Genomic DNA, 25,695 nt, shown 5'->3' on the forward strand with positions numbered 1-25,695 from the left:
ACCGTAAAAGCAAGTGATTAAAACGTACCTCCGAAAAATTAGAGGTGTGTGCCCGGGATCGAACCCCCGACTTCCGATTTGAAGGCGAACGTCCTAACCACTAGGCTATCATAGCAGTAGCTGGCATATTGCGTTTTAAAGCAGAACCTCGCCTCGATCATCATGATCAACCCATCGCCGGCTCATTACAGAGCACGGGTCTCTTCTCAGAGTAAGAAGGGTTTTGGCCATAGTCTACCTCGCTGGCCATGTGCGGATTGGTAGACTTCACACACTTTTGAGAACATTATGGAGAACTCTCAGGCATGCAGGTTTCCTCACGATGTTTTCCTTCACCGTTAAAGCAAGTGATATTTAATTACTTAAAACGCACATAGCTCCGAAAAGTTAGAGGTGCGTGCCCGGGATCGAACCTCGACCTCCGATTAGAAGGCGGACGTCCTCCTAACAAGGCTATCACAGCTTTTTAGCTAGTAACATAATAAATGGTATACCAGGCTGGGTTTACTTGGTCACCTGAACCGAGAAATCTACACCATGAGGGCTCCCACGTATGTGTTATAGAAAGAGAGAAGTTTATTAAATTTTAAGCCGCAGTACTCTTCGAGCTGAATTGAAGAGGGTCACTATTAATGTACGTAAATGTCAAGGAGGAAACTTTTTGTACCTGTAAGCGTTGTAAGGTACAGAAAGTCAAAGTCAAAGACAAAGACGCATTCTCTGGTAAGCCTACTTTTTTTTTTTTTTTTTTTTTCTTCGGGGGAGGAAAAAATCCCTACGGACTTCTGCCTGCCGGCAGGGTGTGTCCGACTCGCACGGACTAAAATAACCTCCCCATGCCTACCAAGGTGAGCACGGAACTGCGTAAGCATTACTTCGTGCTGACCTCCTAAATTTCTATCATCCTCTTTTCTTCTTTTTCCCTCTCTTCCCTTCTTATCATTATAACCCTCAGCATTTTGCTATATCGTTGCCAGGCTTCTTCGCTCGACAGCATGCGCGATATAAGGTTACGGGCGTTCACACCCTCCGCGTCGGTCAAACTCTGGTAAGCCTACTGTAGGTAAGTATTATTTAATACTTCTGCAACTAAAACAACAATATCAAAATTGTAACACTAGCTTTATCTACTTTATTATTATTAATAAATACCTACTTAGAAAATAAAAGACTAAAATGTCATAGATTTTATTAATATTAACGTGAAATTCGTATTTACCAGAAATGAATGATGATTAAATCAGCGTTTCAAATGGTACAGGGTCAGATGGAAGATAAAAGAGCCGGTAGGATTCAGTAATAGACTACAGACCCGTGTCCAAAAAATGGATGGGTCATATGAACCACCAGGTGACGTATATAGGACAATATAAGAGCATAAAATAATAAGATTCAGCACAATGCCGTCACTTATAAGCTGTCCATCTGAGTGCTGGTGAGAATTCAAAAGTGCAGGTTAGAGTGAGTACATTTTGGTCATATATTTTTGTACGGCATTTTTACCATCGACAGATCCATGAAAAATAATAAGAAAGCGTGCAGTGCCGTAAAAAAATGGTGCACCATAAAGTCGGTAATTTTTTTGAATTTTCTGACAATTTCCAGGGTAAATTTGGTCATTTCATTCTGTACGGCATCAGTATCATACTGTTTCAATACAGCTTCTAATCTTTTGAATTCTCACCAGCACTCAGTTGGACAGCTTACAAGTGACGGCATAGTGCTGAATCTTATTATTTTATGCTCTTATATCGTCCTATATACGTCACCTGGTGGTTCATATGACCCATCCATTTTTTGGACACGGGCCTGTATATAAATGTGGTGGCACCTGTAGTGGAGTGCAAGACGGTACAACAGAAGTGCACTATTTAAGAAGTTGAATATTTTAATCATGCTTTGACCAGTGGTTCATCATTTAAATAATTATCATTAAATTTAGATAGTTTAATGCCTCTGATTTCTTTTTCTATTTCCTGTAAAGTTTTATCCTTAGTTTCGTTTAAAATGAAATATAATATAAACAAACCGGCAGCCACGTGAAGTGCGTAGACACCAAATGTACCTTCGACTCCTGTTTTCTCCATCATCAATGGAGTTAATTTCATGACAAACGAATATAAAACAGTAAAGACTATACCCGATGCACAAACACCTGCACCTTTGTATTCTAATGGAAATATTTCGCACATTATTGCAAAACTTGAGGGTACAATCCCTACGTTAACAACGAAAATATTTGATAAAATAGTTAAAGGGATAAACCACCAATACACGGATTCTCCAATATTATACCGAGATTTCAAAAATGCAATTAAACTTGTAAGACACATCAAAATCACACAAGTTATACCAGAAGTAAATAATAATGTGCGTCTTTTACAACATCGTATCACAAAACATGATATTATTAACGCAGCTAATGTTAATATATCGGAACCAATTGTCAAATATGAAGCGATAGACTTGTCATTCGTGACTTCAGTTAGAATTTGAACTGTATATGCAAGCAAATAATATCTTCCACTTGCATCTATTATCATTATCAATAAACAAACAATTAACAATGGTTTCATGAACTCTTTCTTTAGTAACTTTCTGAGCACAGCCCAGAGGTTTTCTTTGTCCTTTGTCCGGTTCCTCACTTCCATCTGAGTTGATATTAACTCCTCTAAAACTCTCTTACTCTTTACACTATCTCCAAACAGCCATCTATGTGAATTTTCACACTCATCATATTTTCCTTTTAAAGCCAAAAACGATGGACTTTCACGCCACATAAGCGTAAAAATTATTGCAAGAATATATGGAATGGTTGCAAAAGCAGCAATCTGTTTCCATGTCCAACACATACCCAAGAAGTGGCACATTAGTGAACCGATTGCAACCATACTTTTTTTTATGGAGACAAAGTATCCTCGTCTTTTTGGATGCGAGTATTCTGCCAGCGCTAAGGTTGCAATATGAGCTCCACACATAGGTGCTCCTTGCAAGATTCTTGCTGCGTATAAACTGGCAACGTTGTTTGCCAGAGAAAATATAAGGAACCCGAGACCAGAAAGAAAATTCAAACCAAGGTTAACAGATTTCCGACCATAAATTTGCATGATGTATGGTGCCATGCAAAATCCAACAAAGCCCGAAATTCCATTGCTGCCAGCTGAAATAGAAAGAGATCATGTTAGTGTGTTATTAACAGAATAGAAAGAGAAAATTTCTCATAATATGTATGTTATAAATGTATTTATTAATGCGAAAGTGTATCTGTCTGTCTGTCTGCTAGCTTTTCACGACCCAGCAGTGTCGTGGTTGATCAACTTTGGTACAAAGTTAGCTTACATCACGGGGACGGCCATAGGCTACTTTTATCTCGGAAAATCAAAGAGTTCCCACGGGATTCTTAAAGGCCCATCCGTTTAATCGATTTATATGATACAAAAGTAGCATGCGTTCCGCAAAATTGACGAAGGCAACTTTTTATCCCGGATAAAAAAAAATCAGATACAAGTTGGCCCTTGACTGCAGCCCTTAACTGCAATCCCACATAGTGGTAAGTGATGATGCAGTCTTAAGAAGGAAGCGGGCTAACCTGGAAGGGGTATGGCAGTTAGGAAGAAGAAGACGGCCAACGTTCTTTTTACGAGATGGGACCTTAGGTACATACCTATTGGTATGGTTGTGCACTCCACCATCAGAAGAGATCACAGTCATGGTTCAAAAAATGTACAGAGTTGGTAAGTTCTTCTTATTACCTATCCAAGAAGCCTGATCTGGAGTCGCGTGTATTCCAGTGCCGTTTGGGGACAGTATGTCTGGGTTCAGTATCCCGGGAAACGACAGCATGAAACCAGTACCGAAGGCAAACATGCAGCTAGCTATGAGCACCATACACTTAAAAAAAATGCAAATCGGTCCAGAAACCTCGAAAAAATCGATGTACACACATAAAAACACACACATCTCCTTCCTTTTTGGAAGTCGGTTAAAAATTATTCGTTATGCATGGTTGAAGTAAAACAAGATTCCATTTTTGAAAATGTCGGCAAAAGGTTTTTTTATCAAAAAAGTAGGAAAAAATCTGTGGCATTAACTACTTACTACTACAAGAACCGGCAGGAAATATTGAACGTCGACCGAAAAAGATAGCGGTTTCGTAGAGTGTTGTCTTTGTCGTTGAGACCGACAAAACGTCACATAGGTATAAGGGACGAAGACAACGCTCTACAAACCCGAAAACTCTTTCTAATAGGTCGATGTACAATATTTCCTGCCGGCTACTGTACTCGTGCTGTGATAGCCTAGTGGTTAGGACGTCCGCCTTCTAATCGGAGGTCGGGGGTTCGATCCCGGGCACGCACCTCTAACTTTTCGGAGTTATGTGCGTTTTAATTAATTAAATATCACTTGCTTTAACGGTGAAGGAAAACATCGTGGCCAAGCACATGGCCAGCGTGGTAGACTATGACCACAACCCTTCTCACTCTGAGAGGAGACCCGTGCTCTGTAGTGAGCCTGTGATGGGTTGATCATGGTCATGATGACTGTACTTGTACTTCAAAACGCCTCGATAAAGTAGAAATTAATTATAAATTAAGTAATATAAGTTTTATAAATTACAAATTATTATTTAGTGGAAACAATTTTTCATAGTTTTGATAAATCAAAAAAAATCATTAAACAGGCTGGATTTGCTCTGCACAGGTTTTTGATTACTAAAAACGCTTAATATTTATTTGTTATTCTATCTAAGAAAACTGTAATATGGCTCCCATATTAATTAAGTATCTAATTATTTGTAAAACTGCCAAAAGCTGTAAAAATCTATTTACTTTAATAGTTATTTATGCAACTGTTGTATAAAGAGGGGCATTAAAACACGAAAGTCGGTTTATCGGTCGGAATAGTATGACTTGAGTGTTTTAATACCTAATTATCAACAGTTGCATACAAGACTTTATCTACACCCATAATATTATGAATCCTCTATAAAAGATTCTGAGTTGGAAAGTCCCGATCCCGATATAGTTACTTGGCGGAATATTTATATTTAAGTACCACTTCACTATAAGCGTTTAAAACACAGGCACAGGTTTAAAATATCTGAAAATTCTGGCAGTGTCCTCTCAAAACATGAATTCCTCATTTTTTTGTCAAAAAGACAATAAAAATATCAAAGAAAAATGGCGGGGATTCTAATAACTTACTTTTTTTAAAAAACGTGCGGCGTTCTGGTAGTGAAACGCGCGTGAATGTCAATGTTATTTTTTTGAAATTCATAGAAATACCCATAAATACCACGGATCACGACTTAAGGTTCGGTTAGAACGAGACAGATTTATGCCAGCAGTGTAGCGCTGTCTCTTTTTCACAGGAGTGTTATAATGAAATTCAGTACAACATTATAACACTCGTTTGGATGCTTTAATGGTTATTAAGATATTGGGTGTTTTAATGTTGGCAATAAGCTAACTGTTTCAGAATCTTTTATAGAGGATTTAAATCATGGGTGTAGTTAAAAAAAATTAAAAGATGAAAACTTATAAATGGCTATTTGAAAAAGTTAACTTAATAAAATATAATTAGGTAAGTAGGTACCTAAATACTTATATTCTACGCATGGAAACTTGATTGATTTTGTTTGATTTGTAATTACTTAGGGTTTTATTTAGATTTTGACTTTTATTAATTTGATCTTGTTAATATTATGCTTGATTCATAAATATAAATAAATAATCATTTATTTCAAGTAATCCATACTAATATTTATAAATGCGAAAGTGTATCTGTCTGTCTGTCTGCTAGCCTTTCACGGCCCAACCGTTCAACCGATTTTGACGAAATTTGGTACAGCGATAGCTTACATCCCGGGGAAGGACATAGGCTACTTTTTATCCCGGAAAATCACCCACGGGATTTTCAAAAACCTAAATCCATGCGGACGAAGTCGCGGGCATCAGCTAGTTTACAATAAATGGTTCACACTAAATAAAACCCATTTAGTGTGAACCCAGGATTTTAGTGTTGTATAAACTTTCTAGTAGGTAAATAAATATTTAAGTTGGTATTTAGTTTATCTAAAAAGACCCAAACATACCTGTCTCCAAAACTGCACGTCACTGAAACAACCCATCTTTAAAACTAACTAAATATTAGTAGACTTCTTTTAAAGGGTAAAAACCGGCCAAGTGCGAGTCAGACTCGAGCACTGAGGGTTCCGTACTTCGGTCGTACTTTTTCGAGTTTTTGCACGATAAATCAAAAACTATTATGCATAAAAATAAATAAAAATTGGTTTTAGAATGCACAAGTGAAGACCTTTCATATAATACCCCACTTGATATAGTTATCTTACTTCGAAAATTGAAAATACTAATTATTAGTTAGTGACCACAACTTAATTTTTTTTGTGTGATGTAACCACAAATTCACGATTTTCAGATTTTTGCCCGAATATCTGCTATAAGAGCTACCTACCTGCCAAATTTCATGATTCTAGGTCAACGGGACAGACCGACAGACAGACAGACAACAAAGAGATCCTATAAGGGTTCCGTTTTGTCTTTTTGAGGCACGGAACCCTAAAAACACGACATTTAAGTAGAATCTAATCACGAATGTACTAATTTCATGTATTTGATTACTAATGAAATCATGAAATCCTGTTTTTAATGACAATTATTTAAATTCACCTTCATATTATCACATTATGATAATGTGACGCTCACAAACATTTCCTTAATTTTTGTCTTTCTGTCTGTCTGCGTATAGGTACTTCACGCTAAAACTACTGGACTACTCATAGCTAATCATCATCGTTGGGGTCCCAAGGTGCTGGAATGGCGAACTCGCACCGGAAGATGCAGCGTTGGAAGACCCCCCACTAGGTGGACGGACGACATCGGACGAGTCGCAGGGAGCCGCTGGATCCAGGTGGTGCAAGACCGTGGCGTGTGGAAGTCCCTACAAGAGACCTATGTCCAGCAGTGGACATAGGTCCACTGCTGGACCTATGGTCGTCTATTGGTTGATGATGATGATGATGATGATGATGAAATATCTTTGACTATATGTATAAACAAAATAAAAGAGAAGCTGACTGATATATCATCCAAAGAAGGTGCAGCTAAAACAACTAGTTCAAATGACACGAATTTTTATTTAAATTTTTATTGAAAACCACACACAAATAAAAAAACAATAGAAATATTAAAAACTAATGGATAGAAGATTTAGTAAATGCGGTGACCCAGTCAACTATAGTAGAGTGCGACGCAAAAACAAGGAGGTCGACGACAACAGCTGACGTGACCCAGAATATTATCCCATAAATTACAACCACTCTGTAGAAATTCACTTTATTATATTGTAACAAGACTATTGGTATCACGCTTTGATCAGAGGTTTGTCATTTAAATAAAACTCATTAAACTTATATTGCTTAACGCCTTTGATTTCATTTTCGATTTCCTGTAACGTTTTATCCTTAGTTTCATTTAAAATGAAATATAATATCAACAAACCGACAGCGACGTGAAGTGCGTAGATGCCAAATGTACCTTCGACTCCTGTTTTGTCCATCATCAATGGAGTAAATTTCATAACAAGGAAATACAAAATACTAAAAACTATACCAGTTGCAAATAAACCTATACCTTTATATTCTAATGGAAATATTTCACTCATTATTGCAAAACTTGTTGGTACAATCCCTACGTTAACAACGAAAACATTTGATAAAATAATTGAAGGGACAAACCACCAATATACGTATTGTCCAATATTGTAACGAGATTTCAAAAATGTTGTGAAACTTGTAAGAGACATCAAAAACACACAAGTTATACCAGAAGAAAATAATAATGTGCGTCTTTTACAACATCGGATCAAAAAACATGATACTATTAACGCAGCTATTGTTAATATATCGGAACCTAATGTCAAATATGTAGCGATAGACTTGTCATTCGTGACTTCAGTTAGAATTTGAACTACATATGCAACCATATAATATTTTCCACTCGCGTCTGTTATCACTGTCAATAAAGAAACAATTGAAAATGGTTTTATGAAATCTTTCTTTAACAACTTTCTGATAACAGATCTCATGTTTTCTCTATTTTTTGCCAGGTCTCTCGCTTTTATCTGTGTTGATATCAACTCTTCTAATTCTCTCTCACTATTTGTATTGTCTCCGAATAGCCACCTATGTGATTTTTCACACTCATCATATTTTCCTGTGAGAGCCAGTAACGATGGACTTTCAGACCACGTCAACGTTAAAATTGTTGCAAGAACATATGGAACGGTTGTAAAAGCAGCAATCTGTTTCCAGGTCCAACATAAACTCAATGAGTGGCACATTAGAGAACCAATTGCAAACATAGTTTTCTTTATAGAAACGAAGTACCCTCGTCTCTTTGGATGTGAGTATTCTCCTAGTATCAATGGCGCAAAAAACATTGCACACATTGGCACTCCTTGCACGAGTCTTGCCGCGTATAAACTGGGAACGTTATTTGCCAAGGAAAATATAAGGAAACCGAGAAAAGTAAGAAAATTTAATCCAATGTAAACGTATTTTCGACTATTTTGCATAATGTATGGTACCATGCAATATCCAAATACCCCCGAAATCGCATTGCTGCTAGCTGAAATAGAAACAAATAATTTTAGTGTACAATACACAAAGCAGAAAGAGATCATTCATAAAACATCATATTATGGATGAAACATCTGAAATAAAATAAATAATAATAATAATAATAATAATAAAAAAAGAGTTTTAGGTTGCTTCACTAAACTGGTGCACTGGTTCACAAAATAAAAGTTGATGTAGTGATACTATTTAAGTGAATTGTAAAAACATCTTTGTTAACGCCCGCTATCACCTTTGACTGCATCATCAATTACCATCAGGTGAGCTCGCAGTCAAGGGCTAACTAGTAATAGAATAAAAACCGGCCAAGTGCGAGTCAGGCATTTTTTCGACATACTGCACGATAATTCAAAAACTATGATGCATAAAAATAAATAAAAATCTGTTTGTAGAAAGCTCATGTGAAGACCTTTCATATGATACCCCACTTGATATAGGTAGTTATCTTACTTCGAAAATTGAAAATAAGCCTAATTATTAGTTCATGACCATAATTTAATGTTTTTGTGTAAACCACAAATTCACGGTTTTCAGATTTTTCCCCGAATGTCTGCTTCGAGACCTATCTACCTGCCAAATTTCTTGATTCTAGGCCAACGGGAAGTACCCTGTAGGTTTCTTGACAGACAGACAGACAACAGTGATCCTATAGGGGTTCCATTTCTCCTTTTGATGTAACCTGCCAGACCCTTTCCAGATTAGCCTACTTCCATCTAAGACTGCATTATTCCTTGGGGCAGATAACAGTCAAGGGTAAAAAACATATTATTTTTTTTGTAAAAAGAACATTAGCCATATTAAATGACTAATATTCCCCTTTCATCTCCAACTAAGCGTCAGGCTTGTGCTAGGAGTAGGTACGACAATAGTGCAACGGGCGGGATTTGAACCGTCGACCTTTCGGTTTTCAGTCCACTCCTATACCGGTTGAGCTATTGAGGCTCGAAAATGTTAATAAGTACCTACAGTAAGTTCTTCCTATTTACCTATCCAAGACGCCTGATCCGGAGTTGCATGTATTCCAGTGCCGTTTGGGGACAGTATGTCTGGGTTCAGCACCGAGGGAAATGACAGCATGAAACCAGCACCGAGTGCGAACAGGCAGCTGGCTATAAGCACCACACACTAAAACAATGGTACCTTCGGGTAAGTGTAACCTTAGGGCAGTGGTCCGACCGCCGACGATGAACGAGAAACGAGTAGAACTAGAAACTATAAACGAGTTGGCGAATGTACTTGTACAGAGCAACGGTGGGGTGGGTTGCGAAGCGCGGGCGGCGCGGCCCGCTGCACACAGATTCGCGTAGTCTGTGTGATTGATGGACGAGGGGTTACGTGAGCGTGGTTTTAAATATTTTAAGTGTCGTTTAGTATTTCTTCTTTTCTATATATATAAAAGGAAAAGGTGACTGACTGACTGACTGACTGACTGACTGAATGACTGACTGACTGACTGATCTATCAACGCACAGCTCAAACTACTGGACGGATCGGGCTGAAATTTGGCATGCAGATAGCTATTATGACGTAGGCATCCGCTAAGAAAGGATTTTTGATAATTCAACTCCTAAGGGGGTGAAATAGGGTTTTGAAATTTTGTAGTCCACGCGGACGAAGTCGCGAGCATAAGCTAGTCTATCATAAAATGGTGCATTACTGTTCTGTCTACGGATGCTATACGAATTCTAAACAGAACAAGGGTCTAAAATTTCACCGATTTCCGATTTGAAATATTTGTGTTAAAAAATTAAAGTGAATGTGGTATAAATTAGATAGGTACCTCTTACTGTAGGTATTGACACTTTTAATTTTAATTTTTAATTTGATTTATGATTTTTAATTTAATTATACTTTCATTTTTGGAATTATTATTTATATGGCAATTATAATGTTTACTCAATTCATAAATAAAAAAGACATAAATTTCAAGTAATTTGCCTCATAATTTACATGTAATAATTTAACAATAAATTATATTATTCATGTGAAATTTCATGGTTTCTACATACAATAACTTCATTAAATTGTTTTTTTTTTATATTTTTGGACATTGTTATTAGTATTCAAAATATTAATTTAATTTACTGTTATGGTTTTTCTCATCATATTATTTTATTTTTTATTTTATTATTTTTTCTAGCAAATAAATAATTATTTATTATCTATTTTATTAAAAAACTGACAATATGATATACCTGTCTCCAAAAATAAATGTCACTAAAGCAGTCCATGTTTCAAATAGGCTAAATATTGAAAGTTTTCATTTAGACTGTAATAGAATGCATTATCACAACCTCAACTTTATCTATTAAGCGTGATATACGTGTATTTTAATAACAATTTTCATCGCATGATAATATGAAGGCCGTAAAACAAACATATTAATTTATTAATATTTTACAGTAAAGTCGTCTAAGTCCCGCAAATTGCTTATGAGCGTGGCCGCCATTTTAGTGACGTCAGCACTAGACCAAATTTTTGAGCTGATGGTATATTTTTATTTCGGCTGACGTCAAAATGACGTCATTTCGATGTTAATGAGACATGGTTCCAGCACAATAGCAATTTCCGGGACTTGTAACTGGACGATTACTGTACCATAAATATATTGAAATTTTTAATCGGAGGACACATAAATTATCGGTATAAAAGCCGAAACATTTTATTTTTTGTTCTATATGTCTGTCTGCACACGCTTTTCTCTGAAATTACTGGACGGATTTGGATGTAACTTATCATAGTTTTAGCTACGAATAATGCCTAGGTACTCCGGGTCCGGGCATATACCTAAAGTGCAGTTTATCTTAGATGTTTATATTGGAAATAGGTACTTCAAAAGAAAAATCATTAACACTTATCTAAGGATAAGCTGAAACCGCTAGTTAAAATGACACGAAATTATATTTAAGTAGATATTTATTGAACACCAACGAAAACCAAATTCAAATCAAAATCAAATCAAAAACAATAGGAATATTAAAAACTAATAGATGGATGATTTAGTAAATGCGATGAGATGACCCAGACAACTATGGCAGTGCGACGTAAAAACAAGGAGGTCGATGATAATTACTGACGTTACCTACAATAACAATAACAATATTACATAATATGTCCCATAAGTTACGACCACTCCATAGATAATAATAATATACTGGACCACTCTGTAAAAAGTGCACTATATTTTAATATTGTAAGAAGAATATTGGACAAGCTTTGATCAGTGGTTTGTCATTTAGACAATACCTATTCATTACACTTCGATTGTTTAGTGCCTCTAATTTCTTTTTCTATTTCCTGTAACGTTTTATCCTTAGTTTCATTTAAAATGAAATTTAATATCAACAAACCGACAGCGACGTGAAGTGCGTAGATGCCAAATGTACCTTCAACTCCTGTTTTGTCCATCATCAATGGAGTGAATTTCATAACAACGAAAAACAAAACAGTAATAACTATACCACTTGCACAAACACCTGCACCTTTGTGTTCTAATGGAAATATTTCACACATAATTGCAAAACTTGTTGGTACAATCCCTACGTTAACAACGAAAACATTTGATAAAATAATTGAAGGGATAAACCACCAATATAAGGATTGTCTAATATTGTAACGAGATTTCAAAAATGTAATCAAACTTGTCAGACACATCAAAAACACACAAGTTATACTAGAAGTAAATAATAATTTCCGTCTTTTACAACATCGGATCACAAAGCATGATATTATTAACGCAGCCAATGTTAATATATCGGAACCTAATGTCAAATATGCAGCGATAAACCTGTCATTCGTGACTTCAGTTAGAATTTGAACTACATATAATATTTTCCACTCGCGTCTGTTATCACTGTCAATAAAGAAACAATTAAAAATGGTTTCATGAATTATTTCTTTAGTAACTTTCTGATCACAGCTCGCAGGTTTTCTTTGTCCTTTGATCGGTTCCTCACTTCCATCTGATTCGATATTAACTCGATATAGTGTAAACACTATCTCCAAAAAGCCATCTATGTGATTTTTTACACTCGTCATATTTTCCTTTTAAAGCCAAAAATGATGGACTTTCAGGCCACATAAGCGGAAAAATTATTGCAAGAATATATGGAACAGTTGCCAAAGTAGCAATCTGTTTCCAGGTCCAACACATACCCAAGGAGTGGCACATTATTGAACCAACTGCAACCATACTTTTCTTTACAGAGACGAAGTATCCTCGTCTTTTTGGGTGTGAGTATTCTCCCAGTATCATCATCATCATCATCATGATCAACCCATCGCCGGCTCACTACAGAGCACGGGTCTCCTCTCAGAGTGAGAAGGGTTTTGGCCATAGTCTAGCACGCTGGCCAAGTGCGGATTGGTAGTCTCCCAGTATCAAAGCTACAATATTAAATGAACACATTGCTACTCCTTGCACGATTCTTGCTGCGTAAAAACTTTGAATGTTATTTGCCAGTGAAAGTATAAGGAAACCGAGAGCAGCAAAAAAATTGATTCCAATGTTAACTGATTTTCGTCCATAAATTTGCATAATATGTGGTATCATGCAAAATTTAACAATGCCCGAAATTCCACTGCTGCCAGCTGAAATAGAAAGAGATCACTTTAGCTTATCATACACAGACCAGATGGAGATCATTCACCTACGCATTATCAGACTTTTATGGTCTACTACTTTTGCCTTTCCCAAAGGGGAATGAATTATTCCAACGGGAGATCATTCATAAAAAGCTTTTAAGTTGCTTCACAAAACTAGTGCATTGGCCTGCGCTGTGGTCTTTTACAGGTTCGATTCCCAGCAGGGGCGATTTCATCATCATCATCATCATTATCATCAACCAATAGACGTCCACTGCGGCGATTTAGGAATGTATAACTCCTAAACATAGTCAAGTCTGATCAGTTGCTCCTACCAGAATGCTGCCAAGGATATTTTGCGTGCAGTTACAATGCCGCTTAGAAATCGATTAGGAGTTTGGGCATAGTTTACTATACTCCCTGTTAGCCCGCTTCCATCAAAAACTGAATCATTTCTTACTACCAAGAGAGATCACAGTTAAAGCATTAAAAAAATATAAAGGTTAGTGTATAGAGTTCGTGAGTTTTCAATTACCTATCCAAGAAGCCTGATCTGGAGTTGCGTGTAATCCAGTGCCGTTCGGGGATAGTATGTCTGGGTTCAGTACCGAGGGAAACGATAGCATAAAACGATTACCGACCGATATCAAACAGCATAGTAAAAGCACCAGCAACTTTAAAAAATATGCACTGAATTAAGAAGTTGGTTAAAATTATGTACAATAATCTATAATATAAAAATGAATCACTAAATGTGTTGGTCATCGCAAATCTCGAGAACAGCTGAACCGATTTCGCTAATTCTTTTTTTATAATATTCCTTGAAGTACCAGGATGGTTCTTACGGAGAGAAAAAATTAAAGAATTTGAATCGACTGTTAGGCGGAACGAAGTTCGCCAGGGCAGCTAGTAATTAATATAAACTAGATTAGGTACAAAGGGCATAAAACAAGCTATATTATCTCAGACGTTTATTTACCTAACCCGAAGAGGGCAGATATTTAAGTCAATGATAAAATGGGTTTTATGACCGAGTTATATAATCTGCTTTTAATTTCTATTGCAAGGAAATGAAACAGCGACCGGGACCTGTGGGTTAGCTCACTTTCATACAACCTCTTTCTGTCCATTGCGTATGCTGTAGCATACATCGATAAATCACCCACTGCGCAAATACAAGGTCAGAGGCCTTTTAAAGAAACGCCAAAAAATAATATGTAAATCGATATATTACCCACTGCGCAAGTTCAAGGTCAGAGACGTGATGACGTGCCACCAACTGCAGCTTACATGGACAAAGTACCAGGAGAGCATAGTACAGTGAGACAAGGCTAACTTGGCGCGTGGTGAAAATCGGAATTAACGTTGCCATCAAGTGTCCCCTTTGTTCTTGTTTGAATATTCTAAGCCTTTGTTCTCCAACAGCGCCCCCTGTTAATGTCATTTAGCACAAGGGACTCACAGTTGAGGCAAGTCGAGGTCTATAGAAATTGTCATACAATCGGAGTATGAGGCGAAGGGGGCACATCCGCACGTCATTCGCGCTTCTTGCCCCGGGTTAGCGCGGGGGATAAGCGATTGCCATGTCGACATGTCGCGCACTGTAATCTTATATAGAACCATGAATCTAGGACACGCTTGTATAAACATACAGATAACTTATTAACCTATGATAAAGGCAAGGAAAATAGATACATAATAATATACTTACCTGTAGATAAAGTAGGTACATGTTTGTACTTGCAGGATTTTTTAATATAAATTTTTGATAAAATTAAAACATGAATATTTTTTTTTTAAATAAAATTCTTATTCTATTATCATTACATAACAAATCAGTGTGAATATTTTTTTACCAGCTGATTCCCACGACGTCGCGGAAGAACCGCGTGAAGTAAAGTTTTTAAAAATCCTGTGGGAATTTTTTGATTTTTCGGGCTGGGACAAAAGTAGGCACATCATCACTTTCCATCAGGTGTGATTGTGGTCAATCATTTGCCTATAATTTACAATAGTTTTATTATAAATGTGAAAGTGTGTTTGTTTGTTGGTTTATTGGATTGCTGATTTGTTGGTTTATTGGTTTGTTGCTCCTCAAACCTCAAAAAATCGGTGTGTACATACATTAAAAAAACGGGCCGAATTGAGAACTATTTTTTTGGAAGTCAGTTAAAAATATTATTTAATCTTTCAAGTAGGTAATTTCACTCATAATTTACATTAAATTGTAAGAATAAAATATATTTGTGAACCACTTAGGTATATTTCGTGGTTACTAGAACACTACACTTAAATATTATATTTATTAAATTAATTATTATTATAAATAATTATTTTTGCACACAATTAATTTAGTTAAATCATATGGCCTTTCATCATTTCTTCCATCACATTCTAAAAAAAAAATTATTAAAAAGAAACATAAGTAGATACCCACCTGTCTCCAAAAATAAACATCGCTAAAGCAGTCCATGTTTAATATAATTGGCGAAATATTAAAAGTTTTTATTTAAATGCTAATAAAAACATTATCTACAAGTAAAGTCATCAAAACTGTTTTATTTGTTTAGCGTGTTAAGTGTGTATTTTACGTCAATTTTCATAGTATGACAATGAGAAGGTTACAAAATACTTAATTATATTTTAATATGTTTGATCACTGTTTCAAAGAAAGGTTAGGTGTTTATTCAAGTGGAAACACTTCGTTCTAAAGATCATTAACATAATAATATTATTATTTACATCTATGTTATATACTATGATACATTTATATTTTAAAACTTAAACGGCGACTAATAGTTAAGCAGATTTTTAATTTTTTTGCGGCAAATAAATTAAATAGGCAGTTCAAGTTTGGCTACATAAAAATATAATTAAAACGGCGGAAAATAGAGGCAACAATAATATAATAAATAAATAAATGGAAAACCAATGCATGGAATGAGTATAATTAAATTAAATGTACCTATCTAATGGCGAATTTGTCAATTTGTTAATAATGTACAGTAATTAGTTAAGGCTAGATAAAGTTTCTGTGTAACATTTTCAATTAAAAAAATTAAGCTCTCATATGCTTAAGTGACCGAAGTCTCTTATGAGAATAAAATATGTATATTTTAAACCTAAACACATATCAGGTAGGGTCTCATAAATATTGACTTGGCGACTAATATTGTACTGCGGTGACTTTTTATTATTTAGGCAATTATTTGCTGGCATAAAAAACACTTTTGCAAATAGGTATAATTTGGCTCTCATTTGAACACTAACCAATGGAACTCGATTAAATTTCGTATTGTATGTTCTAGAATCTATCTAATATCTGAAATTGTAGTTTGCCAGATTTTCGTAAAAATCTAGTTTTAGGGTTACACGAGTTAAAAGACTTGTAGTTATACAAGTCTTTGAGTCCAAGTAACTTTGAAGCCAAATAATTTAACGAAAGCCTGGTATAGTATAGACACAGATACTCGTACCTATTAGATTCTAGAACGTATCTACAAATTTCATTGAGTTTGATTGGTTAACATTTCACACTAGAGCCAAACTGCATTTGTTTGGAGTGCACTACTCTAAGTAGTTTTAAGAGATGCCTTTGATTTCATTTTCTATTTCTTGTAAAGTTTTATCTTTTGTTTCATTTAAAGTAAAATATAATATAAGCAAAGCGAGAATCATGTGTAGTCCGTAAATACCAAAAGTTCCTTCCACTCCAGTCTTCTCCATCATCAATGGAGTAAATTTCATTACAAGTACAAACAAAATAGTAAACACTATACCCGTTGCGAATGAACCTGTACCTTTGTGTTCTAATGGAAATATTTCGCCTATAATAGCAAAACAAACTGGTACAATTCCTACGTTAACAACGAAAATATTTAATAAAATAATACTAGGAGTTATCCAAAGTGCAGACCCTCCAATGGTATGACGGGTTTTCAAAATCGCAACTAAACTAATTAAACACATCAAAAACACAGAAGTTATACCAGCAGTAAATATCAATGTGCGTCGTTTAAAACATCGAATAATATAACAGGATATCAATAATGCGATTACAGTTAATGTATCGGCTCCTATAGTACAATATACAGCAATCGACTTATCTTTCGTGATCTCAGTTAAAATTTGGACAACATAAGCTGGCGTATAATATCTTCCACTCGCGTCTATTAACAAAGTTAACATAGATGCTGTTATAAATGGTAGCATGAAATCTTTCTTCATCATGTTTTTTATTACAGTTTTCACATTTCTCTTGTTCGTTGCCTTTTCTCTGCGTTCTGTTTGGGTGGCTATTAAATTGTCTAGCTCTTTCTTATTCTTTAAACTGTCCCCGTGAAGCCAGGTGTGTGATTTGTCACACTCATCATATCTTCCTTTCAACGCTAAGAACGCTGGGCTCTCAGGCCACATGAAAGTCATTATTACCGCAATAACGGGAGGAATTATGGCAAATGCAGCAATCTTTTTCCAAGTCCACCACAAAGCCATGGAGTGGCATATCAGTGAACCAACGGCAGCAGAAAATTTCTTTAAAATTATAAAATATCCTCTTCGTTTCGGATGTGAATATTCCCCCATCATTATGGATCCAACATACATCATACACATATGAGAGCCTTGCAATGTTCTGGCTGCGTACAAACAGGGCACATTATTTGCCAGTGCGAATATGAGGAAGCCGACACCTGTGCAGATGTTTATTGCAATGTGAACTATTTTCCGGCCATAAATCTGCATGATATATGGCACTGTGCAAAATCCCAAAACGCCTGAAATCCCTGTGCTGGCAGCTAAAATAAATAAAATACCTTTAGGCGTCACCTTCTTGCTGGTTCTTCTCGGAAGGAACCGCGGCATTCCGAACCAGTGGTAAATTATTTTGACGATTCAAAAGCACTTCTAAAAGTCTATTTGAATAAAAATATATCTAAATATATAAAAGGAAAAAGGCTGGCTGACTGACTGACTGACTGATCTATCAACGCACAGCTCAAACTACAGAACAGATCGGGCTGAAAGTTGGCATGCAGATAGCTATTATGACGTAGATGTATCCGCCAAGAAAGGATTTTTAAAAATTCAACCACTAAGGGGGTGAAATAGTGGTTTTAAATTTGTGTAGTCCACGCGGACAGCATAAGCTAGTTGTATTTTAAATATATTCTAAGTATAAACATCAGTTCATAAAGTATATAAGTTAGTTCCACTTACCGATCCACGCAGCTTGATCTGGAGTTACATGTATAGTGCCGTTTGGAGACAGTATATCTGGGTTCATCACAGCGGGAAACGACAGCATGAATCCAGAACTGTATAAGTTAGTTCCACTTACCGATCCACGCAGCTTGATCTGGAGTTACATGTATAGTGCCGTTTGGAGACAGTATATCTGGGTTCATCACAGCGGGAAACGACAGCATGAATCCAGAACTGTATAAGTTAGTTCCACTTACCGATCCACGCAGCTTGATCTGGAGTTACATGTATAGTGCCGTTTGGAGACAGTATATCTGGGTTCATCACAGCGGGAAACGACAGCATGAATCTAGAACTGTATAAGATAGTTCCACTTATCGATCCACGCAGCTTGATCTGGAGTTACATGTATAGTGCCGTTTGGAGACAATATATCTGGGTTCATCACAGCGGGAAACGACAGCATGAATCCAGAACTGTATAAGTTAGTTCCACTTACCGATCCACGCAGCATGATCTGGAGTTACATGTATAGTGCCGTTTGGAGACAGTACATCTGGGTTCATCACAGCGGGAAACGACATCATGAATCCAGAACTGTATAAGTTAGTTCCACTTACCGATCCACGCAGCTTGATCTGGAGTTACATGTATAGTGCCGTTTGGAGACAGTATATCTGGGTTCATCACAGCGGGAAACGACAGCATGAATCTAGAACTGTATAAGATAGTTCCACTTACCGATCCACGCAGCTTGATCTGGAGTTACATGTATAGTGCCGTTTGGAGACAGTATATCTGGGTTCATCACAGCGGGAAACGACAGCATGAATCCAGAACTGTATAAGTTAGTTCCACTTACCGATCCACGCAGCTTGATCTGGAGTTACATGTATAGTGCCGTTTGGAGACAGTATATCTGGGTTCATCACAGCGGGAAACGACAGCATGAATCCAGAACTGACCGAAAGCATGCAACAAGCGACCAGCACGATGCACTAAAATTAATCTTCTTAAATATATAAAAGGAAAAGGTGACTGACTGACTGACTGACTGATCTATCATCGCACAGCTCAAACTACTGGACAGATCGAGCTGAAATTTTGGCATGTAGATAGCTATTATGACGTAGGCATCCGCTAAGAAAGGATTTTTGAAAATTCAACGCCTAAGGGGGTGAAATAGGGGTTTGAAATTCGTGTGATCCACGCGAACGAAGTCGCGAGCATAAGCTAGTTAAGTATATAGTCAATACAAAAAATATCATGACCAATCAGTAGTACCCTTATTATAAATGTGAAAGTGTGTTTGTTTGATGGTTTCTCCTTCAATGACGTCATTTTAGTACTAGCTGATGCCCGCGACTTCGTATGCGTGGAATTAGGTGTCTAAAAATCACGTGGGAACTCTTTCATTTTCCGGGATAAAAAGTAGCCTATGTCACTCTTCAGGTTTTTATCTATACCCATGCAAAAAATCAGGTCAATCCGTTGCACCGTTGCGACGTGATTGAAGGACAAACCAACAAACAACACACTTTCGCATTTATAATAAGGGTTCTGATTTATATCAATACCTACCTACTACTTAAATATTGAATTTCATTTATTTAAATTATTTTTAGTATAGGTACACATGCTTTTTTGGAAGCATCAGAGGAGTAAAAAAATTATCTAATAAAAAAAATCCTATTCACTAAACTAAAAAATAATTTTATTTACTAGATATTAATCTACTTTAAATTAATTAAATAAGTACGTACCTGTCTCCAAAAATGAACATCACTAAACCATCCCATATTTAATACTGAATAGAAAATAAGTCTTTATTTAAATAAACTTGATATGTTGAAAATACGGCATGTTATGTATAAATAAGCTGTAATAGCCTAGTGGTTAGGACGCCCGCCTTCTAATCGGGACTTGGGGGTTCAATCCCGGGCAACTCCTCTAACTTTTCGGAGTTATGTGCGTTTTAAGTAATTAAAATATATCACTTGCGTTAACGGTTAAGGAAAACATCGTGAGGAAACCTGCATGCAAAGTCAAAGTCAAAGTCAAATGATTTATTCAAAATAGCATATAAATTACTCTTTTTGATGGTCTGGTGTTAGGTATGCCTGATAGTTCTCCATAAATCATAATGTTCTCAAAGGTGAGTGAAATCTACCAATCCGCACATGTTCAGCGTGGTAGACTATGGCTAAAACCCTTCTCACTCTGAGAGGAGACCCGTGTTCTGTAGTGAGCCGGCGGCGATGGGTTGATCATGATGATGATGTATTAATAATTTACGAAATTTAAAAGACAAGAGTTTTATGGCTGCTTCATCCATGTGGTAATGCGAAATCATAAATTAAAAACCGGCCAAGTGCGAGTCAGACTCGCGCACCAAGGGGACCTTACTATAGTCGTATTTTTTCGACATTTTACACGATTAATCAAAAACTACTATGCCTAAAAATAAATAAAAATCTGTTTTATAATGTACAATTAAAGCCCCTTCATATGATACCCCACTTGGTATAGTAATTCACGGTTTTTAGATTTTTTCCCTCATGTCTGCTATAAGACCAAGCTTCCTGCCAAATTTCATGATTCTAGGTCAACGGGAAGTACCTTGTAGGTTTCTTGACAGACAGACAGACAACAAAGTGATCCTATAAGGGTTCCGTTTTTCCTTTTTTTTATAGAGATAGCGAGCAAAGACACCGCCGCCTATGAACATTAATTGCAGCACCAGAGGAACCGCCGCGATGCGTTGCCGGCCTTTTAGGAATGAGTTGGTCCGCCCCTTGAATAACCCCATATTATAATCTAGTGGGAACACCGTCGATGGGAGTTGGTTCCACAGTTTGCATGTGCGTGGAACAAAGGATCTGGCACAACGGGTGGTCGAAGTGCTCCAGAAACTTTTGAGGTACGGAACCCTAAAAAGTATCTAAGTAGATATATTATAGTTTTCGATAAAACCTATAAGTATAATATCACTGGTGATAATAATATAATATATCTGAGACTATATGCCATCCGGTTTTTATTCAAATGTAAATAAATACAAAACCTGAATACAAGAAAAATGTGCATAATAAATCAGTACCCTTGTTATAAATGCGAAAGTGTGTTTGTTTGTTGGTTTATTGGTTTGTCCTTCAATCAAGTCGCAACGGAGCAACGGATCGACGTGCATACATTCGACATTTTTTGCATGGGTATAGTTAAGGCTCATTCCGCCGTTTCGTGCAAAAAACATATTCAGAGTAATTAACCTATGAAAATAAGACTTTAATTGAATAATTATTTATTTAAGGGCTACAGGCATGAGCACTTTAGAATCAGTATTGCGCATTTTCTACTTTTATGAATTAGTTTTTTTTAAAACTTAAAAATACCTCCTATAATTTCATTCCTCTCTGATTCCGAATTTGGAATTCAAAAGTTTGTTAATTTTTATTTATTTTTATTTCAATGGACTGCTCCAATTAATATGTCATATTAACATCTAATACATAACTCAATGAATAAATATTTGTTTGTTTTAATAATGCTTATTTTTTTTTAAATCGCTATTTTAAGTTTTGTCACTGTAAAAAAATCATAACCATCCGTATTTGAATGAATTTAAAATTTGAACGTATCTGTACGTCTACAACTATGGGTGTGGGCAAGACGTGTTTCTACAAGTCAGTTAGCCGGGGCGACGGAGCCAGAAGGGCGTGCGCGTGTCGATGTCAAAATTATTCACAATCTTTTCATTCGGAATAGTGTTTCGTCAGGAAGTAATTTCATCACATTCCCTTTGAATTCAGAAGGTACAGTGGTAAGTAAATTATTATTTTGTCAATGAATGTTTACCTTCTTAGTCCATTTTGTACCTATTTAAAATTTGATTTGATACTGAACTCGATCACGAACTTATTTCAAAAAGAGTTAAAAAAAATCATTCATCTCCATTTCATTACTATCCTTACCATCCAAATTTATGCAGGATGGTAATGAACACTTTTGGAAGGTAATGACTGATTTTGATTTCATATATTAATTCATAATTTCATATCTTTATGATCACTCTGAACATCGTCATTTATTCTCCGCACCCACCTCCGCGTCGCCTACACTATCAACTGTGAAGCTACTAACGATTTAAAACAATCGTACATTTTACCTATATAAAAGTTACTGTCATTATTTCATGCTATGAGTTTTGTTGTTACAAGGCCGTATTTTTGTATATTTATTAGGTATTCAGTACTCAAATGGCGGAACCCCGTAAAAAGTTAACAAAGGAAGAAAAATTGGCAAAAGATAGGCTACGTAAACGAGAAAAGTATGTGCAAATAAAAGCAAATCTTGAACTGTATACTGTACAAAAGGAAAAAGAAAGAGTGAGATATTTAGCGAGGAAAAAAAAGAAGCAGATAATTAGCATTAAAAATATGACTCTAAGGGTGCAACGGGAACAAAGGAAGCGATGGCGAAAAAACTCACAAAGCTACTTAAAAAGGAAGAAAGACCAAAAGAAATAGAAAAAATACTAATGAAAAACTTACCACCCTACAGTGATGCTAGTAACTCAGAAAATCATTTATACCCTCAATCAGATCCTTTAATAATACAAGAACCAGGTCCAAGCAATCAAAATATTTCACGAAAATTATCAAAACCTATAAATTTAATACGTCGTATGCGTTACAAACATTTAAAGATAATTAAGATGCTGAAAATAAAATTAATAAACTAGAAATTGAAAAGGAGGCGTTACGCAAACGTAATATTACTAGAAAAGTAACTGGTCAAAAAGAAAAAAAATCTGAAGAAGTATTGATAGATATACGTCCAGAAAAGAAGAAAGAAACTGATAAAAAACAACTGATGTTTAGTGAAACTGTATGTATAAATTTACAAGAAAGCTATAAATCAGTTTCTAAAAAAGGCAAGAGAGAATTTGCGGATTGTTTTATTAAAGATATCCAGATAGACGAATCTGGTGTTCATTGTGATAAAAATGAAGCCACAAATGTCAATGCAGATCCGTCCATATTAAACATAAGCTGCACGCAAATTTACCACTTCTGGAGGATTTAATCGAGTTAAATATTTCACCATTGACAAATATAGCTTCCTCTTCGGCAGCACCAAGATCTCCTAAAGTCAAGATTTTATCTGACGTACGCTTAAGTTGGGAAAATCGTAAATTTTATAAGGAGCTAAACAAAAGACTTTTTTTACCAATGCGCCCAAAAAATCTGGCAGCATCTTTCAACTTGACCACCGGCATTTTGTTATTCCACCAATTAAATCAGAAAACCAAAACAAATACATTATAGATGTTAATGAATCAGATGACGATAGCGACGAATTCAATATGTTTTAAGTTTTATCATGTTTAGGATTGCTTTTGAATTGTGCAGTGCTTATTAGTTAATTCATGATGTCATATTTGTATTTGTTATTATTTTTTATATTTTAAAATTAAGTTTAAGCATTGCAAAAATTAGAATACTTACTTTGAGTGTCGGTAAACTGTAGTAATTTTTTTTCATTATTTAATTTTGTTTTTGTTTCTTTAACTCTAGGAGTTTTATCAGTGAAATACTGTGATTTAGTTTAGCTAACGAAGCTACGAAAATTAACTGCCATCATTTGACTATTGGTAGATTAGCTAGTTAGATATAAATTAATCCGATGACGATAGTGACGAATTAATTTTTTTATCTGTTCATGTTTATGATTTATTTTGAATTGTGCTATTAGTTATTTCTTGATTTCTCAAATTGTTTTATTATTTTTTATAGTTTAGAACTATGGCATAATTTGACTGCCAGTAGACTAGATTCAGTTTTATATTATTCAAATATATTTTAACTTTATTCCTATTATATTAACTTATAAACGCCAAAACTTTATTGCAGGCTATCTATTGTATAATAAATTTTGTGTTAAGACTATGTCGTAGAAATTATTCCGCCTTGTTGATTGTTCCAGACTGATTAAAAATAATTACTAAATAGAGATAAATACCGTTGATTACATTGTACTGAATTTCTTTTATTATAATTATCTTTTTTATATTACTATCCTTTGCTTTAAGTATATATCCAAGCATAATTTCATTACAATCCAATCAATTTTCATTACCATCCATCTGTAAAATTTCAATTACCATTTTCTTGATAACTAAGTAAGATACAAAGGTGCCTCCCACTGATTACCACTTAAGGATCTCTCTAGAGTAGATTAATAAGAAAAAAACACAACATGAAGTACTTTTTTTTTATTCCACGGAATGTTCGTTTTTTGCACGAAACGGCGGAATGAGCCTTAAAGACCTGGAAAGTGAGATAGGCTACTTTTTACCCCGGAAAATCGAAGAGTTCCCCCGGGATTTTGAAAACCTAAATCTATGCGAACGAAGTCGCAGGCATCGGCTAGTGAATAATAAATCAAATTATGATTTTATTTTGGTATCGATTCTTGTTGCCTTTTGGCATTTTGTATTGGTTGTTTTGGCCCTTAAGGTGACGCAGTACGCTTAACCGAAATTGGCGGCGCACGTGGGTAACCTGTTTGCTTTTCAAGGTGAGAGGCACGATGATTTTCACCGAAATCAAGCGCGCGAAAAGGGTTTAGGAAAAGTATTTTTTGGAAAAAAATACTGAATGTATGTTTGCAAAGTAAAGATATTTCAACTAATATATATTACTATTTATAACTATGTCTACATAAAATTTTATCTAACGTTTACAAAAACAAAACAACAGAAACAACAAAAAGTAAAATTATAGCAAATAACAAAAAATAAAATAGCAGAAACAATAAAAAATATAAAACAAAAACAACAATAAATAAAACTTTCACTGACAATACATTAAATGGGTCCTACTAGCAGCGGGGTAGGAGCTAAGCTGCCGTTCGGGGGTCAGGGCTCCACAGAGTGAGGGGGTGAGGGGGCCAGCCAGGTAACCTCCCAGTGTGCCTGGGTGCTGCAGGTCCCGTTTGGATGCATCGGGCATCCGAGGGGAAGAGATTCGGGCCGGTGCACCCCGGTAACATGGCTAATAATCTCTCTTCGGGGATATTGTTAGCCATGGCTAATGACCTGGCAGGGGGAAGGTTTCTCCGCGTGTCCCTCTGACTAGCAGAGGGCACAGCGGACGAGGCGGAGGATGGGACGCGGGCGACGTGCGCGGAGTGTGCAGTTGTCGCCCCGTCCCCGGTGGAAGATCCGCCTCGGCGGATGTCCCTGGCTGGGT

The 25,695-nt window shown here is 35.9% G+C and overlaps 3 protein-coding genes across 11 annotated transcripts; all 3 read right to left on the reverse strand.

The window, feature by feature from the left end:
- Window positions 1-1,221: 1,221 nt before the first annotated feature.
- LOC117993328 (facilitated trehalose transporter Tret1-like) lies at window positions 1,222-18,969 on the reverse strand. 9 transcript variants are annotated; one of them, XM_034981119.2, is made up of 3 exons: window positions 10,852-11,222; window positions 3,753-3,891; window positions 1,222-3,160 (listed from the first exon to the last, which is right to left on the reverse strand). In XM_034981119.2, the coding sequence occupies exons 1-3, from the start codon at window positions 10,885-10,887 to the stop codon at window positions 1,893-1,895; spliced, it is 1,443 nt and encodes a 480-aa protein (XP_034837010.1). In that variant the 5' UTR covers window positions 10,888-11,222; the 3' UTR covers window positions 1,222-1,892. The 9 variants fall into 9 exon arrangements, with proteins under 9 accessions (XP_034837010.1, XP_069362713.1, XP_069362711.1 ...); XM_069506612.1 differs by lacking the exon at window positions 10,852-11,222 and adding an exon at window positions 5,205-5,216; XM_069506610.1 differs by lacking the exon at window positions 3,753-3,891 and adding an exon at window positions 9,643-9,781 and having other exon boundaries at window positions 1,223-3,160.
- Window positions 11,596-13,050, reverse strand: LOC138403993 (facilitated trehalose transporter Tret1-like). Its single transcript, XM_069506640.1, is given in 3 exon segments — window positions 11,596-12,477; window positions 12,480-12,650; window positions 12,653-13,050. Coding segments are annotated over 3 exon segments (1,020 nt in total). The 5' UTR covers window positions 12,927-13,050; the 3' UTR covers window positions 11,596-11,902.
- LOC138403991 (facilitated trehalose transporter Tret1-like) lies at window positions 16,461-18,544 on the reverse strand. The gene is made up of 2 exons (XM_069506625.1): window positions 18,458-18,544; window positions 16,461-18,036 (listed from the first exon to the last, which is right to left on the reverse strand). The coding sequence occupies exons 1-2, from the start codon at window positions 18,522-18,524 to the stop codon at window positions 16,823-16,825; spliced, it is 1,281 nt and encodes a 426-aa protein (XP_069362726.1). The 5' UTR covers window positions 18,525-18,544; the 3' UTR covers window positions 16,461-16,822.
- Window positions 18,970-25,695: the final 6,726 nt, after the last annotated feature.

Source organism: Maniola hyperantus, chromosome 23 (assembly GCF_902806685.2).
Source record: "Maniola hyperantus chromosome 23, iAphHyp1.2, whole genome shotgun sequence".
Taxonomy (NCBI): domain Eukaryota; kingdom Metazoa; phylum Arthropoda; class Insecta; order Lepidoptera; family Nymphalidae; genus Maniola; species Maniola hyperantus.

Bases quoted from the DNA above. Each gene is read 5' to 3' on its own strand.
- LOC117993328 (XM_034981119.2), bottom strand. From the start codon at position 10,887: ATGGACTGCTTTAGTGACATTTATTTTTGGAGACAG. The intron at 3,892-10,851 runs GTATATCATATT...ATTTTTTTTAAG, and splicing joins ACATTTATTTTTGGAGACAG to TGTATGGTGCTCATAGCTAG. The intron at 3,161-3,752 runs GTAATAAGAAGA...TTTCTATTTCAG, and splicing joins AGATCAGGCTTCTTGGATAG to CTGGCAGCAATGGAATTTCG.
- LOC138403991 (XM_069506625.1), bottom strand. From the start codon at position 18,524: ATGAACCCAGATATACTGTCTCCAAACGGCACTATACATGTAACTCCA. The intron at 18,037-18,457 runs GTAAGTGGAACT...TATTTATTTTAG, and splicing joins AGATCAAGCTGCGTGGATCG to CTGCCAGCACAGGGATTTCA.